Here is a 19,485-nt window from a genome sequence, read left to right as displayed (position 1 = left end):
TTGATTTAGATAGATTATGTTAAACTATGCCACACACAGGCACATGTGTGTGTGTGCGCGCGCATTGGTATAATTTGTTTTATCAATTTGTTAAAACTTTTTAATATACCAAATATTGGGATCTTTTAGATAGTATGATTTATTTTTGAAAAAACATAGTTTATGTTGACTTAATTTATTTTAACATTAACAATAGCCTAACCATTCTATATTATTTTTATTAACCACATGTTTTATGTTCGAGTTTGAGTTTATAATTATGGTACAATTATTGGACACATATTTTGTTGCTTAATTGATGAAAAATTAATATAAATAAATTGGTTTAATGAATAAAAATAAATAATAGATTCAGATTTTCACAAGTAGCTAGGTTTAGATGAAAAATATTAGGAGTAGACCTATTTAACCCTCAAAAATATCTCTATTTTTTATATATTTTTAAGTGCATACTATATGCCCCCATCATTTATCTTTATAAATCTCACTTCTAAATTAACCTCATAAATAATTTCTAAATAAACCTCGTCTATTTACAAAATAACCCTTACATTTATATTTTCACTATTCCTGTTATATTTTTCTCAATCCTTGTTTTGTATATAGTCTGCATTTTTTATCTTCAGTTAATATNTTTGAGTTTGTATCGGGTGTAATTTGAGTTAGTGCTCTATCTTTTTGAAAAGGATGCTAAGTTTTTCTTGCGTTTGTTTCCCTATTTTTTCACTATCCTATCCTAGGGGGTGTTTGTCTGAACTTATGAAAATTAGATTATAAGCAACAAGTACTTATAAGCTAAAATTAGCTTATAAGCATTTGAAATTTTAAGCAATTACGTGTTTGGTTAAAGTACTTATAAGTGATTGTTAAGTAGTTGACGTATTTGGTAAAATGTGGCTTATAAGTACATTTTATTATAAAATGACTAAAAAAAGTACTACATTAAACAAAGGTATACTATGAAATTTTAAAATTAAACAAGGATAATGTGGTAATATACTTGATCAAACTAGCTTATAAGCAGAGTGCTTATAAGCAAAAAAAAAAAAAGTACCTCCCCCCCAACTTATTTTTTTTGGTTTATAAGCTCAACTTATAAGCTCAAAAAAATTATAAACAAACAGGTCAGCTTAATTTTAGGGCTTATAAGCAAGTTTGATCAGCTTATAAGCTTAGACAAACACCCCCCTATTATCCTATTCAATCCTATCAAAATGTATATTTGTTTTAATATTCAAAATTCAATCATATTCTATTCAATTCAACTCAAAACATTAACAATTATTTTCTCAATAAAAGTTTTAAAATTAACAAAAACACCCCCACTCACCTAAGCCACTATCACCTACTAGCAGTTGCCGTCGCTACCAGTCGCCGACACTGGCCAATGCCGTAATGATACACGACCGACTGGATTTGGTCGATCGTGCGTCGATGTGTCTGTTTTCTGCCAGACCCACCATGGATCTGGCCAGATTGTCTGTTGACGACAATCAACCACTTGGTCGTTGCTGATGGCCAAACAACAGTCAGAGATTTGGACGTCAACAACGGCTAGATATCTTAGCTGTTGTTTGGTCGTAGATCTAGCAGTTTTCGACCAAATTTACGGTGGATCTGGATAGAAAAGGCCAGATCGGTGTATAATCGGCCATATCTAACTGGTCATGTGCCATTCCGGAAGATTCCGGCCACCACCTAATGGTGGTGACCGATTGTCGACAATATGTGGGTGGGTGGAGGTGTTTTTGTCAATTTATAAATTTTTATTGTGAGGGATATTTAGTTAAACTAACAAACCTAGGGGGTTAAAAAACAGTAATGTTACCCTTGCACCATGTTTTTACACCATTCTCTGACGTGGCAGCTGACATGGCGTTGCCACCTCCTTTGACACATCAGCAAGTTGCCACCTCACTTTCCCAAATGTATTTCTTTTTTAAATTTTAGTAACCCCTTTTTCCCCAAATTCAAATCTCCTCCCAAAATTCATCTGCCCTAAATTTGCAAACCAAACAATAATCCTAACCCATTTTGCAAAATCCATTTAGCCCCCACCACCTAAAACCTCGCGAGTCGCTGCTACCGTCGCAATTTCGCCAGAGTAACTTGTAGAGATTTATCTGGATGGCAAAAGGAGTAAGCTAGCAAAGACAAAACTTTGTGTCACATTCTCAAACAAAGGAGCGAAGATATCCAATACACAACCGCCATTTCTAACCAGGTAGAGATGGAAAGTAAAAGATGGGTAGGATTCTATTCTCTTTATTTTTTTATTTAGTGGATCATGCCTGTCAAAGTTGATATTAGAAATAATGTATAATATGTTTATAGCTTATTCTCATTCCATAACATTATCGAATTTAATACTTTTCATAAAACAATATTACTGAACCTTGTGATTCGTGGATCGTATAAGAGTTGGTAGCATGACGCTGGTTTTTGGTTTATTTTCTGTTGAAAATCATCTCCAGGAAAAATCTTGTCCAGATACTTCATCCTTAGTAATGGACGCATCCAATTTCTGCGCTATATATGGAACAAGCAGAAGCAGTCAAATGGCATTAAGAGCTCACAGATGGATCAGACCAGAAAATCAAAACAAAAGAAATAAATATGAAGTCAAAATTTATTTAAATAGTAATGAACTTTCTTTGGAAAACATTACAACTGGGGGAACCTCATTATCAATTGTTATTGTGATTCAAGCAGCAAAAACTTGGTGCTTGGAATTAGTATAAGACGGTGCCTAGTCCATAAAGAGAGTGAAAGAAGTATAAACGGGAAGGTCTTCAGAAAAAGCTGCCGTCGCAAATCAGAGCTCACTGCTTCAAAATCACACTCTCAATTCAGAGCCAGAGGGACTTTTAGCATTTATGGTAATTTGAGTTGCTTTTCTATATTTTCTCCTAAAAAAAATGCATGTTATGATTAATCATGTGTAATGCACTCTCATTGTTAGTGTTTGGCTTGATATACTGGAAGCTTTGTTGGTCGTTGTTTTCGGTAGTTTTGATTATTTTACTCCTGCTTCTCATTTAGCTCATAGTGGCTAATAGGATGAAGTTTCGGTCATTGCATGTATGTTGCATGTTGCTTTATTTAATTTAGATTTGTGTTATGGTTTTTAAATGATATACAAATATTTTCTGCAAACAAGTCTGAATGGCAATGTGGTTTGAAGGTCGTTTTGGTGCTGAAAATCCAATTTTGAAGTTGTGTTGTGGTATATGGGACTTTAATTATTCTCTTCAACTCACTTGCAGTGCTTTCAAACAAATGTGATTTTTGAACCTGATTCATCTTCACACGATTGGAGCTCCATATACATGGTCTAAGGTTGGAGAACCCATGGTCATATTGAACTTCGGTTGGACAGAGATTGCTGAAGCATTTTTGGTTATTAAAGGATGTTGTGAGAGAAGATTTAGCTAATACAGAGAATGTTGCTGCAAGAAGTTAAGCTAATGCAGAATAGATTTTTTTGTTTTAAGATGTTGCATTACTGAAAACTGGAAAAGTTAGAAGATGTTAGTTTGAGGAGGAGTTAGAATAAAAATGTAAATGAGAGTTAATTGGTCTTATAAAGGCCTCACCTCGTATCAGTTTTATTTGGTTAATGAAAAATCAATTCTTGTTTTTCTCTCATAAGTTTTTCTTGTTTGTAGCCCACGAAGCATAAGAGGAGCCACAAGAAGGTTAGAGACAACCATGATGGCCTGATATTTTTGTGGTATACTGATGTTGGGAATGGTCATTGGATGTTTTCATCAATTTTGCCAAAGTAAATAGTTTTAATCTATGTAGTGTATGCATTGTTGCTTTAGTTACTGCATTTTAAGCAGTCCATTTTTTGTGCAACTGGTGCAAATTGGTAGGCGCTGGAAATGAAGCCTGGGCATGTTGTAGTTTTTGCATTGTGCAGATGACCAGGTGTGAGAGGTTGCAGTTTGTTTCTGCAGTTTACAAGAGTCTTGGGCAGTATGTGCAGGGTGGTGTGTGTAGAATGAAGTAGTGATTGGACAGTGGTTTGTATGGAGCTGCAGCGTGATTGCTGCATTTTCTACAGGTTCTGGCTGGAGTCTTCAGTTTGGTTGTCTGTGTTTGTGTTGCTTTTGTGTATAAGGATTGTATATCCTTGCTTGGTTTTGTTTCTTTTTGTGCAGTTGGTCCCTTGTATTCCTTGTATTTTTCACAAGTTTCACTCTTTAGGAGAGATTACCCTAATTTTAATGATTAGTGTATAATTATTCCCAGATTGCTTGTAATAAACGAAATTGAGGCTTTATGATAATGTATAATTCGCACGTTTTATCTGTATAAATGCACAATTATGAATGGATGGTAATGTAAACCAATGTTGTCTTCCCAAAGGACCAAAAACAGACAGTTTGGTCAATTAGTATATATAACCTTTTTTTTTAGGTAACTTATAATTTTATAACAAGATTAAAGAATATCTACAAGATAAAAAAAAAAAAAAAAAAAAACAAGTTGCATGCCCTACTTACAAGAGAGGGATAAACAAACAATCAGAGACAAGGGAAACCAGGATGCACAAAACTATAGACACCCAATCAAGCCCCAAGAGCAAAATAAAAACCAGCCAGGGACCTAAGCACAACAGCCCTTAACAGGCCCTAACAACAGCAAAAAAAAGTCCCAACAGTATACCGCAACAGCAGCTAAAAGACACCAACAACAGCAGTAACAAAAAGCCCCAGCAGCAGCAGTGAAAAACAACCCAAGAGCAGTAGCAAAAGCCCCAGCAGCAGCAAAAAAGCCCTACCAATGACAGCGAAAACAGAAAAAAGAACACCAGCAGTAGCAAAAAGGCTCCAACAAACGCAGCAGCAAAAAGGCCCAACAACCGCAGCAGATCAACCCAGGAACAACAACACAAACTGTAGTAGCAAAAAAAAGCCCCAGCAGCAACAGCCCAGTGCAGCAACAAAAGCACCCCATAAGCAGCAGCAAAACCCCCACAATAGCAACTGCACAACACACATATCGCACACCAAACCCAAGACAGCAAACCATCCATAGCCAAAAAGAAACACCGCCTCACAACAAAACCATAAAATCACCCAAAGCCTCCTACCCAATCACCCGCAACCCAAACTCCACCTGCCCAAACAACCAGACTAGCAACCAGAAAAGCCACAACAAATGGCCAAACAGCAGAACACCTCCCATAACACACACCCAAAGCCCCAGCGACCTCACCCACCATACTAACCCCTAAGTCCCCTCCCAAAACCGCTCTCGGGCAGCAAAAAGACAAGGATTACAATCCTATTAAGCGAGCTAGTCTCGCAAAAGCCTAAAACAAGCAGACCAGCAGCACAAAAAGGGCAGCCTTGCGATGGCAAAAAAATAGTCTACACAACTATGCACTGAAGCAGCTACAAAAAAGAACCGCTGCATATCAAAAAGGATTTTTATCCTATAATATATTGTTCCTATATACAGTCAAAAATTGTGATTGCTTGCAAGCAATTTTCCACATTGTTACTAACGATAGCTACTCTGCATCTCCAGCGATGCATCTCCAAGTGATGGCCTCAAACTTACGGACATGTCATTATAACCTGATCAGTGAAAACACAATAACATTAATTTTTACCTTAAAACAAGGTCTAGTTACAACAAAAACATCTTATAAATAAAAGTTCTTAATGACTAAAACATAGACTCCTGCATCATGATTGTGGAAGTTAATATCATTACATCAGCTTCATTGATTCTTGTGAACCCCACCCTACAATTAAATATAACAAACATGTTCAAACATTTAGTAAAAGAGTTGTGACATTAATGATGAAGAGTTACACTACTTGGTTAAGCAATTTCTTCCTTTCCGAACAATTTGCTCGACCTTCGATTGCTTTTTTGAATGGAGGTCGACCTTTAGAAAGAACAGCCTGTGGAGTCATGATTTATTGCTAACTTGTACAGAAGTGCAATCAACACTATCAAAGTGAATTTTTCTTTTACATGCAACGTTAACATTCTATCAATCCCCCAACATTGTCATTCAACAATAATTTCTTCTTCATGTCTTATCATGTCATCACATATTACAATCATCAACACTGGTTGATGCCAAGTTGCCACCCACCAAATAGATAGACAATTGGTCAAATCGTTCACTTTCAACACTAGTGCTCAAACTATTATAACTTACCCTAACTTTCGTGTGGCATCTGAATAACATTTCCTCCAACGCCTTAAAATGTACTGTTCAGGGATAAGAGAAATTTCATTATGTATTAAACACTGCAATTGCATGTCGACATAAAATCCCTTTAAACTCAAACAATCGACAATTGCAACGAACCTCAGAACAACGGTTCTCAGACCAAACCACAAACGAAACCCGACGGTATGTCTCTCCAACCATTACATCTTCCTTCACAACATATTCAGTTTGGACTCCATATCTTCAAAGAATATATCCACAATGGAGCTTACCTGCAAGCTTTTTGAAACTCTTTGAATTTGCAGTAGTGTATGCCTCTTGAAATTGTTTCTCCATAGGAAAATGCTATACAAGGGATCGATGATTTGATCGATTTGAAATCAGCCTCATTTTCTTTTTCAACTTTATCACGCAATGCATTCTCATATTGTCTACAAATTGTTTTAATGTCGTTTTTGAATTTACGTACCCATCAAAAAAGGCATGCATACTTTCACTACGTTGCGTAGTGACATCCGCCCAGAAAGTACCTTTCACAAATGCCGGCACCCAACGATATTTTCATTTCTAACAAACCAGAAACCAATCATTGTCGTGCAGGTTGTATTTTTTGAATGAATTCCACCATTCTTCAACTCTCACATGTCAATGAATCATATACAACATTTTGCAAAGTAAACTTTATATGTTCATATTCCTAACCTTTAACTTTTCCGGCAACTTCTTCATAATATGACACAACACAATCTATGTCTTGTATCGGGAAACACAATCTCGACCATTTTGCATAGCCCTGTCCTGGTCGTGATTATTGCCTTAGGAGTAGAATTTCCCATACAAGCAAGCCACATTTCAAAAAGCCAAACAAAAGTTTTTGTGTCCTCGTGAGAGATAACCACAACCTAATAATGTGGATTGGCTATGATGGTTAACACCGACAAACGCAGCAAACGGCATATCATATTTGTTGGTTAAAACGTCGTGGCGAATGTACAACGTCGCCGAATTCCCTAAATGCGGCTCTACTTCTGCATCCACCCATAGAACATTTTGCATCGACCATCATCATCTAAATCCATAACGTAAAGAAATTGGGATTATCTTTTTGCATTTTCAAAAAATATTTCTGTAACGCAACAGCATCACCATCACCAAGTCGGATCTTCCTAACTTTTTCAATGTAATCTACAATCCTTTTGTAAGAACTCAAATTTCAACACCCCCAGCTTCAACTACAAAGGAATTGAAATTCTTACTCGGTCTAACCCCGCTTATCATTCACTTCAATCTTTTTTTCACATGTGGTTGTATAAATTATTGCTCTTGAAAATCTTGTTTTGCTAGGACTATGAGGTCATGGTTATGCTCATAGATGATGACACTATTCCCATACCATTGAACGTCGAGAGGCAGTAATACGAGCCTTACAACCACTTTTTGTCAACGGATGCAATTTAAAGATTTTTTGGAGTTACTATCTCGCTTTCCACCGCAACAACAGGCAACGTTCGCATAAATCCAATCCCCATCATCTCTTTCCTTGAAGATCTTATTGTAACTTCAACCCCATTTTATTCCATAGCTCCGGTAGTATTGGAAGAAACTTATCAAATGATTCAAAAAACATTCCAGGCTTAGGCTTGCCTTCATCTTCCGCACTACTTCATCCCCTATTTGTTGTGCATCATTACCTACAATACACAAATTATAATTGCAAAGAATTAGTATATAACATTCCACCCCCCAACAGAAAAAAAAAAGGTGCAAAATACCATTAAAGGAATTAATACATATTAGCTTAAAACAATAGATAACAATTACAAGAATACCTCAATCACATTGATTTCTGGGGAATAATTATCTAATTTTTCTTGGATGCACTCCTCCATGTGTAAACCGGCTAGGATTGGTTGTGGGGTTTACTTATTTAACAAGTCTACATATAAAAAAAATATTTCATTACAAAAAATGACAGTAGACCATCACTTGAAATAGACTGGTGCCAACCCCACAAATGTTCAAATTTATTCCAATTCACAAACCAAAGCTTCCTAAATGTCAAACAAGCAACTCATCACAACCGACAACAGAAGCTAAATCATAATAAGTAAAAACTTAAGTTGCATCTTTCTAACGAACTACGATAAATTTGTGCCTGAAAATATATCACATTAGGCAATTAATATATCCTCCCCCTTACATGAATGTTGCAAATATTACACAATCATAGATTCCAAAAGTATGTGTATATTTAACAAAAAATGATATAAGCAAAATAATAGTATGTATATATATTTAATCGGCATGATACAAGCAAAATACCTATTGGGTCCTAAAATGGGGGAAGGATTAAAATAACAACCCACTACTCCATGGGATCAAGGACAGCATCCATACAACCCACCCCAAGCAGCAGCCCTGAAATTGACACCACAAGCAGCAGCCACGAAATCCACACCCAAGAACAGCCACGAAATTGACACCACAAGCAGCAGCCACAACAACCACACCCCAAGCAGCAGCCACGAAATCCACACCCAGCAGTAGGCACACAACCAACACCAAATCGATTTTGGATGGTCGCCGGATTCCGTGGTAACAAGTGTGATCAGAGATTGAGTTGGATTCACAAGTTGACAGGATTTTTTGGAGAATTTTGGGTTTCTTTGTTTCTGGAGATATGAAACTGTTAGAGAAATTAGTGTTTGAAATTTTAGGTGAAAATTTGGGTTTTTTGCAGATTTTTTTTTTTTAATTGTTTGAGGGAAGTGACGTGGTATCTTGATGATGTGGCAGCTGAGGTGGCATATGCCACATAATGGAGTAAAAAATGGTGTAGCACTTTGTAAATGTAGCATTATTGTAAATGTAAACCTCATAATCATTAACAACTACAATAAAAGACAAAACATTAACATTATTTATGACTCGGTGCAAAACAAAACAAGGAAAGGGTTGGGAAAAGGAGGGCTCATAACAATTTTCTCTCAAGGTTTGAGAAATTACAGCACACCCCAAGATTTTTCGATATTAACAGATGCATCCAAACAACTCATATTTTATCAATAAAGACTGTAATACCATTTTTTTTCTAATTATATATTCTTTCAATTTTTATTTTAACTATACAAAAATTGAAAGGAATCTGAAACTTGTTTTAAATAGAGTTTGTATCATTTATCTTCATTATACTCCTTCTTCTATTTTATTTATTCATTTTAAGTACGTAATTTAATTAAATTTAGGTTTTTTTTGTTTACTGCACAAAATAATAATAATCTAAATATTCATATATTTATTTTAATTATAATTAATTACATAAATTTGGTTGATAATATTACTATTTAATAAAAATAAAGACAAATGAAAATATAATTAGACAAAAGGTTTATGGTAAAATAATCAATTTTTTGAGTGTTATGATCACTATCTGAATCCTTCGGATATGTTTTTTATTTTCTAGAATATGAAGGAGGAAATTGTTGTAAAGCCGGAAAAGAAAGCAAAGCTGTGCTAAAAAAGCAAGAAACTGAAGAAGTGCCATTGCTAGTTCAAGACCGTTTTTAATTTTTTTAAAAGCAAAAGGACGTTTCTTATCTCATGCATTCTTCTTTATACAATCAAATCACACTTTCATTTCTAATACGAAACAGAAAAAGAAAAAATAAATTATAACATGGAAAAACCAAATTCGGGTTGGTGAAAAATATTTCTATTAATTATAAGCATATGTTGATCTGTGTGTGGTGGAAGCAGAAGAATTTCCCGCCATGTTTGTGATTGGAGATTCTTTGGTCGACTGTGGAAACAACAACTACTTGAGATCTTTTGCAAGATCAGATTTTATGCCATATGGGATTGATTTCTATGCAGGACCTACAGGCAGGTTTTCTAATGGAAAAACCATCATTGATTTTCTTGGTAATTTTTATTTTTATTTTTATTTCACTACTTGAACTCCTTTATATATTCTTTTTAATTAGTCAAAATGGTAAAACCCTTTATGGTCATGCAGGGGATTTGGTTGGTCTTCCTCTTCTTCCACCTTTCGAAGCAACTATCACATTCGGAAGAGACATTCTTAAGGGAGTAAATTATGCTTCAGCGGCCGCTGGGATACTTGATGAGAGTGGAAGAAATCTAGTAAGCTTTTATCTAACAATATATATTAGATTTTATACATATATGTGTGTGTGTGTGTAAAATCTCTTGTCAAAACATTCTGATATTATTTCTATCAGGATTAGATTTAAATATTGTTTGCTTAAGTAAAAACAATAATAGAAATAGATGATTTTCTTATATGTGTAACAGGGAGATAGGTTTAGCCTGAGTCAACAGGTGGAGAATTTTAAAAGTACATTGAGCCAATTAAAGAGAAAAATGGATGAAAGAAAATTGGAAGAATTCTTGGGAAAATCATTGGTTGTGATGAATCTTGGCAGCAATGACTATATAAATAATTATCTCATTCCCTCTTTATATCCCAACAGCTCTCGTTACAACTCTCAAGACTATGCTGATCTTCTCATCAATCATTACGCTATACATATAACGGTACGAGTCTTTTATATCAAACATACTATTGTTTTCTTTGATAAACCAAACCCTAAAATTTGCGGTTTTGTGTTTTAAATCTTGTTCAGGTGCTACACAATCTAGGTTTGAGAAAATTCTTATTGGCAGCTGTTGGACCCCTTGGTTGCTTGCCAAATCAAATAGCCACCGGAGTTGCACCACCAGGGAAGTGTGTAGCTTTTATTAACGATATGGTTGAAGTATTTAACAAGAAACTCATCTCTCTTGTTGATCAACTCAACGCCAATCACACCAAGCCATCAACTTTTGTCTATGGCAATACTTATGGAGTTTTTACTGATATACTCAATCGACCTGATGATTATGGTGAGAAACTCTACTCATCTTCAACTATATTAATTAATTAATTATGATGTTACTTATCAGGGATGTAGCCAGAAGCTTAATATAGGGACTCAAAGTATTACATTATAATCGTAAACAAATTTATATTCTAAATATTATTAGGTATAACATATAATTTATATTTTTTAATCGTTGTGCTTGACAAGTATAAAACACAGTCATGATGGAAATTCACCAATAAATAATTTATAGATCCAACATGAAAACAACTATAGTCACATTAAGTCATAGTAGAAATCCTAAGAATAAGTATTTTGAAGTTTCATTTAGATAATTTTCATTGTAAAATACTGTAGCCTTTATTGTAACTTCATCATCATATTTTGACCCCTTGAATATTGAATAAAATATAAAATATTGAATTGTTATCAATTTGTGATAATATTAATGATGACCTTCATGTTTATATTTCGTCATGACATTGAACATTTTATCATGATTTTATTTCTTAATTTTTTTTTTGTAAAAAAATATTGAGACACAAAACTATTTGTTGTAGACAAATTCAATAAGCAAATTTTAGAAAGAAACATCCAATACAAATTATTATCAAAGGCATATGCAAAGAAATAAAAACTTTACTCTTTTTTATTCTTTGTGCAATTAAATATAAGATATCAAAATAAGCATTGAATATGCAAAGAAACATATTGAATGTGCTTTATGAAAAATTAAAATCTAAAAGGGTTAACTTGAATATCACATGTACTTGCAAAATATCACATGAAAAATGACGGATACTAGATGAAAATTTTGCAAAGTCAAGGGGGACCACCCTTGAGTACTACATCCATGTTACTTAAGGTGTTTTGCATGGGGGCTTAGAGATTGCATGCTCTTCGCCAACACATTGCCCATGTCGGTGATGGATGAACTGAATTCCGACGTTTTTTGTGCGTCAGAATATTCCTTGGAATAGAATCTCCCACTCAGGCTTCCTCTACGAAGGATTGTGTTGAAACATGCAAAACATGCACTGACACTAGGGCTGTTAATGAGCCGAGCCGAGTTTTTGGTTTAAGGCTCATAAAAAATAAAAAGAATTCGAGCTGATCCTTTAATTTTTTGACTCGACTTGACTTGTAAAGAGAAAAAAAAAAATTTGAGCCTAGCTCGCGAGCTAGCTTAACGAGTCGAGTTAGAGCCGGCTCACGAACCAATAAAAAGCAAATAATTTTTTTTTTTAAATTCGGCACAAATTTTTACTCACTCATTTATTACTCTCTCTGTCACATTGATTGCTTTTTTCTTTTCTCTCTCTCTCATTCTCTCTTCTTATTTTTTCCCTTTCTTCCCTTTCTTTCTTTCTCCCTGTTTCCCTTGCAAGCCAATAAAAAGCATACAAATTTTCTCTTTCTTTCCTCCTTTCTCCTTTTTCTCCTATTTTCTTTTTCTTTCTTTCATTCTTTATCCTTGTTTCCCCTGCACTCTCCACCAACTTTGATTTCTTTCCTTCTTTCTCCTTGTTTCCCTGCACTCTCCACTAAATCTGACGCCCACAACTTGCCTAAAATAGTTTGGTTTGGTTTTAGGGGAAAGGATTTTAGTCGCGTTTTTAGATATTTTAACATCGGGTGTTCTTTGTCATTTTTGTAAACTTTTTGTTTTTAAAATTTTGGTTTAATCCCCTATACTTAATAAAACTCCTAAAACGCCCCTAATAATTTGAGCCTAGCTTGGCTTGCGAGCCTAACGAGCCGAGTTGAGGCAGGCTTAAACTCAGCTCATACTCTCTCACGAATCAAGCCGAGCCGGCTCAATTCTAGACGAGGCGAGTCGTTAATAAGCCGTACTCGAGCCGAGCTGAGTCGGCTCGCGAGTGGCTCGACTCGTTGAACAGCCCTAACTGACATGTTGCCATGCCTCAGTAAAGACAAATTCAAACAAGCTTGGTCTGAAAACCTTTTGATGATGTGGGTCAAACGTTAGAGTTCGATGTTGTCGCGAAGTTTTATTCTCCGACGTAGAATTAGCGTTGAGGGTGGTATACTTTCAAATAGTTTATAAGATCATTTTTTGTTTTTTGGTTTTTCATATGTCTACTTCTTTTCATTTTTTCACAATTGAAAATAAGAAAGACTTGTTTGGTAGTCCTAACAATGGCAAAATTGTTGAATTACTGCAGGATTTAGCGAGACAGATAAAGGATGTTGTGGAATTGGGAAAAATAGAGGGCAAATAACATGTCTACCATTTGCAATGCCATGCTTCAACAGAGACCAATACATCTTCTGGGATGCTTATCATCCAACTCAAGCTTTTAATCAAATTGTTGCTCAAAGGGCTTACACTGGTGGTCTTTCGGATTGTTACCCAATGAATGTTAAACAAATGGCTCAAGTCTGAATTATTTTTATATATTAATCTTAAATAAGTCATAATTATAATATATATGACTTAACATTCACATGTATGTATGAATTACCATCAGGTTAATGAGAATTATTATCTTATATATTTTTAATTTAAATATCTTCATTCATATCTTAAAAATCTCTAGTATTGTATAAAATTAAAAAACCTACCAATCAAGATTTATGGCTTTATGCTATTTAAAGAAAAAGTAAATATTATCGACCTCTTTTATAGTTTATGTCGGCTAAAATACACAACAACTACAATTAGATTAGAGTTTTATTTGTCAAAACACCTACATAAATTAGTGTTTAAATCACACCATTAATGTTAAGACTAATGCTACGGATAGTTTTCTATCGAAGCACGTAACATCTAGTAAGACGCGTCCACGTTGAAGACAAAACACGTCTTCTGTGAATGAATGGTTGTCCAACAATTATGGATGCTTATTCATATTTGATAGATGCCCGTTTATCATGAATGAACGAGCGTCCACAAAAATATCAATGGACTCCCGTCCATATTACATGGATAGGTGTCCATTTACTATGGACGGATGTCCATATAAGATAGACGCCCATCCAGAAAATTTTAAAAACAAAACAATGGACGCCCGTCCATCTTATATGGACGATTGTCCATATACATTGGATAATTGATAGACATGCATCTATCTTATATGGAAGGTCGTCCATATACAATAAATAAAATTTCTATTACCCAATGTATATGCAATACCAATTAATAATTCCATTTTATTTGTCCTCTTGCTCAATACAATGCAATTTCTATTTTTATATTACACTATTACCATGGCTCAATGCTCATCTTGAAATACTCTTTATTGACTAGAGACAATATAGAGACCAATAAAAACCTATTATTATTATTATTATTATTATTAATGAAAATGGACGCCCCTTGGTATCCGTACGAGGTAAATAAAAATTTATATTTGCCCATGAACAGTCATTCATATTCAATGGACGGCCGTCCATTTTAAATGGACGCTAGTCCATATCATATGGACGGGCGTCCATTATTATACTTTTAAAAATTTATGGACGAGCATCCATTTGAGGTGGACTCCCGTCCATATATACGAGGTTGATGGATGGGAGTCTATTTAAAATGAACGACTATCCAACAATCATGGACGTTTGTCTATATTTGATGGACAACCGTTCATTCATGGAAGACATATGTCGTCTCTGACGTGACCGCGTCTGATTGGATGTCACGTATATTAGTATAAAAATTTGGTGTAAATTATCGGTATTCATAGTATTATTCTAATGTTAATATTTAGGTGGTGTTAGGTGAAATTAAAGTGGGAATTAAATTCTGAAAGAAATTATTAAAAGTATAACATAATAATATCAAATCAAATTTTAATAATATAAGATAATAACATCAAACCAAGCAAATAACCAAACACAAGAGGGAGGACGAAAACTTGACACAAGTTTTCTTCTTTCGTATAAACTGACAAACTCACTCCATTATAACCAGTTAAATAAACACTAACAGTCGTCAATTTAGATAACACTAATTTAAATAGAAATAACAATCACTTTTAATAAAACTAAACATGCTTATTTTAATTCCTAAGTGCCTTCCATAAAATAAGCATAAAATCTGAAAGTTGATAACACTCTTGCGTTAATTCTGATTGATTCGTTGTGCTTCATCTATTGTGGTTGATTCATCAGCTTCACATATCTCTTTGATGATCTATTGGCAGAATATATCAATCCCATAATTTGTTTATATCTATTGGGTTCGTTGAATGCCTCAGATTCGGCTGCTTGCAAAATTTTAGTTTGGCGGGATCCATGTTTGTATAGTGTTTGTAGATTGCATGTCTCTCCTCAGAAGCTCAATTGCCGGGTTACTCATATTTTGGATGGATTCGCTTTTGGGGTAACCTTTGTCTATGGTTATAACGATCTCGGGAGTCGTTATTGGCTTTAGAATTTTCTTCGAGATGAGGCACGAGTTTTCTTTTCTATGCCATGGATTGTTCTGGGGGATTTCAATGATATTTTGAGATCTTCAAACAGGGTGGGAGGTAACACGGATTGACCAGCCTATATGGATGGTTTTGGTCAGTGTATTCATGATGTAAATTGAATGGGCTTCCCTACACTGGACTTCGATTTACTTGGCATAATGAACAACATATAGATGGGGTCATCCTTCCGAAGTTGGATTGGATTTTTGGTAATAATTCTTGGTTTATTGTTTGGCCAAACACAGTTTTTGAGTTTTTGCCTCGAGATGTCTCTGATCATAGTGCTATGGTGGTTCGTTTCGGGGCCTTGCAGGGTAAGATTCCTGGCCCTTTCAAATTTTTGAACTTTTGGGTTAATCATGTTGATTTTATGGACATTGTTCAGAAGGTGTGGGATGAGCATTTGGATGGTAACCCCATGTACTGGTTAACTCAAAAATTGGGGTTTTTTTTTTTTTTTTTTTTTTGAAAGGAGCTCAAGTCTTTAAGTGCTAGGGGTTACAACCACGAGCCCTCGACACAGGCTAACTGGATGCCAACCCGACTTCCACCGAGTGTATTAGAGTGCAAAGGAACTTAGCCAAGAGGTACTTCCAACTCTACAAGGATGAGGAGGCTTTCTATAAGCAAAGGTCTCGGATCTAGTGACTGGCTTTGGGAGATAAGAACAAAATTTTTTTCCATAAGTTGTTAGTTCAACGGTAGGCCAGAAATAGGATTCACAGGTTGGTGGATGATACGAGTTTTAGTATCAATGACAGGAAGGTGGAAAATTGGCTATGAGATGCTTCCAAGATTTGTTTACTGCCCCTTCTTAGCCTTCTCTTGACAATGCATCATTTCGGTCGCATTTCTAAGGATTTGGTGTCTTCTTTGGTTGCCCCTATTTCTGATGATAAGATTAGGCATACTTTATTCTCGATTTCTAGTGATAAAGCTCCTGATCCTAATGGGTATACTTCTCTATTCTTAAAGAAGACTTGGAATATTATTAGTACAAACTTTCAAGCTGAAGTGAAGTATTTCTTTACCACTTATAATATGCCTAGATGTCTAAATGCTACCAACCTTGCTTTGGTTCCCAAGGCCGAGAATCGGGAATGCAAGGGTGATTTTAGGCCGATTTGTTGTTGTAATATGTTTTACAAGTGCATATCTAAGGTGATTGTGAATCAGTTTTACAAATATCCAAGGCATTCTGATTGTAGGCCTCTATTGGAGCAAATCCTTTCTCGGGTCAGATTGTGGACCTTGGCTTCTTTGACTTATACACGTAGGCTTCAGTTAATCAAGTCGATCCTTTTCTCTATCCAAGTATTGATCTTCCATGTTTATTTTGCCAAAGGCCATTGTGAGGAGGATTGAAAGTATTCTGGCTGCTTTCCTTTGGAAGAGAACATCATTGTCTCATTCTGAGGCTAAGGCGACGTAGGCTTCTCTCTGTTACCCTCTAAAGGAGGGGGGTTTAGGGATCAAGAGGAGTCAGGACTGGAATAGGGCTACTATTTCTAAGCATGTATGGAGGCTTCTTACGAATCATTCCTCTATCTGGTCCTCCTGGGTTCACTCGGTCCTTCTGGTGTATCTGGGTCACTTCCAGGGCTTCTTGGTCTTGGACGAAGATTCTGTCCAGCCAGAATTGGTGCCGAGGACTCTTTGTTACACGTATTGGTGATGGAGGAGATACCTCGCTTCGACAGGATTATTGGTTGCTGCAGGGGCCTTTGTGTGACCTATTTTCTTTTCAGACGCTTTCCACCACGGGTTTACCTTGGGACACAAAAGTGCAAATATCATTGTGGATGGCTCCTAGGGTTTTCCATCAAGTATTTCACCGCTTCGGTAGATTTGGGACTCAATTACTTTACGTCTGTGGGTAGGAGTTCTTGATCATTATGTTTGGAGAGGCCACCCTTCGGGTAGGTTCTCTGTTGACTTAGCTTGTAATATATTTTTGGATAAGCAGGAGGAGAATACCACTCATCATCTCCGGTGGTTTCCGGGCATATCCAAATGAATCTTTTATCTTGTGGTTAGTGTGTTCAAAACTGGTTAACCGGTCCAAACACCCTTGTTTTTTTAATCGATTCGGTTTTTTGGTTCAGGGAAATTTTTAAACTGAAATCAAACCAATTTAGGGTCGAAACTGGTTTTGAACTGAACCAATAATATGGTTAATTGGTAGATTTTATAAAAAAAATCAAAACTAAAACTTTATTATTTTCTTATTTTGGTAGAAACACGAGAGATTCTTATTCTAAATAATAAAAACTTTTTGCTATTCACTTCGAAAAAAGAAAAACTTTTTTTCGAGGCATTCCATTTTCTCAGCAACCAAACAACAATGCAAACTTAAAAACTAGAAAGAACTCAACCATACAAAATGTGAAGCAGGAGGTGAGTCAAAGAAAAGTCAACAGATATAACGAAAAAGAGAAAACGAATCAGCATGAGGCTTCATGGATTTGTAGAACAAAGATCAGTGGCCGAAACAGCCTCAAGTAAAGTGATACAAGAACACAAGTTAGAGAGATAACAGATGAAGTGTTGTTTTGTAGCACAACTTGTAAACATGTTCTTCAAGTTCGATGCTAATGAGGAAACAAAAACTGAACTAAACTAAGAATCAAGAAAGAATTGTTTGGAGAGGAATAAAGTACAGTCCAGAAATTGAAATGGAAGATTAGATTTTTACGGGGAGGGATGGAGTTAAGTTTAAAATAAAGAAAATAAAAATGAAGGAGAAAGACTCAGTAAGTCTAGGGCTGCAAACGAACGAAACAGTTCGCGAATATTCGTTATTCGTTCGATTAGTGTTTGATAATGTTCGCAAACAGTTCGATATTTATTCGATAATATGTTTGATCGAGTTCAAACAGGAGTCGTTCGTTCGATTATGTTCGCGAACACTATACGTTCGACTAATCCATCCGTTCGCGAACAATCGTTCGATTGTTCGTTCATTTATGTTCGAAAAAAATGTTATGCATTATTATAATTAAATTTTTTTTTCATTTTTATATTATGTTTGATTTAATTTGGATGAATTTTTNCTAAAACTCTCATGGCATGGCCGTCTTTCTCGTTGTTCTCACCACTTCAATGGACGGTCCTGCACATACACCACAACAAAAATTTTGGCATCTTCTAGCATGGTTAGTCCTCTTTGCCAATGTTCATTTTCTTTGGTATTAAAGGAATAACGGTGTCTTCAATCAAGAGCACAAATCTCGACAGGTATCATTGATAATGATACCTGTATTCTAGTTCGAGACACTGTTTTAAAAACTGGACCGTACCGGCTGGTCCAACCGGTTGGACAGTGAACCGGTCACGTGTCCGGTTCAAGTCACCCTCAAACCCGCTAATATACATTGAGCTGCTTTAAACCGATTGAAAACTAGATAATATGAGTGGTTGGACCGGCGGAAAAACCGGTCCACAATTTAAATCCCTAATACGCGACAATCTTCTTCTCTTTCACGCAGCCTTTTCTCATCTTCTTCTCTGTCATGCAACCCTTTCTCATCTTCTTCTCTTTTAGTCTTTCTCAGTTTTTCTCACGAAAATTTCTCAGCAAACACTCTGATCTCTACGAAAATTCTCACAGTTTCAACTATGTCTTCTGTTCTCTCTGAAATCCCACCCAAATCGCATCTGAACTCACCGGAAATCGACGATGACGTCTTCCTCCCTCGTCGGAAATCGACGACGTCTTCCTCCCTCGCTGGAAATCGACGGCGACAACTCCATTCGTCGATCCAGGTAACGCCATTCCTTGCTCCCTTTACATTTAAGTTAACACCCTTTACATTTTTCAATCTATAGAGCTGTTGTGGTTGTATTAACATGATCTTGATGATGGTTCTGCTTTGATTCAAGTATATTTGCACAAAAAAAGTGCATGGAATTTATTCCAATTTATATATGGTAAAAAATTATGAGGTCTATGTAAGTTTTAAAACCT

The 19,485-nt window shown here is 35.6% G+C and overlaps 1 protein-coding gene across 1 annotated transcript; it reads left to right on the top strand.

The window, feature by feature from the left end:
* The first annotated feature begins 9,878 nt into the window (after window positions 1–9,878).
* Window positions 9,879–13,492, top strand: LOC116108410 (GDSL esterase/lipase At5g08460-like). The gene is made up of 6 exons (XM_031394663.1): window positions 9,879–9,897; window positions 9,959–10,123; window positions 10,218–10,345; window positions 10,517–10,759; window positions 10,849–11,107; window positions 13,272–13,492. The coding sequence occupies exons 1-6, from the start codon at window positions 9,879–9,881 to the stop codon at window positions 13,490–13,492; spliced, it is 1,035 nt and encodes a 344-aa protein (XP_031250523.1).
* The last annotated feature ends 5,993 nt before the right edge of the window (window positions 13,493–19,485 follow it).

The sequence above is a fragment of the Pistacia vera genome, unplaced genomic scaffold (assembly GCF_008641045.1).
Source record: "Pistacia vera cultivar Batoury unplaced genomic scaffold, PisVer_v2 Contig563, whole genome shotgun sequence".
Lineage (NCBI taxonomy): Eukaryota > Viridiplantae > Streptophyta > Magnoliopsida > Sapindales > Anacardiaceae > Pistacia > Pistacia vera.
This window is presented reverse-complemented; position numbering and strand designations above follow the sequence as displayed.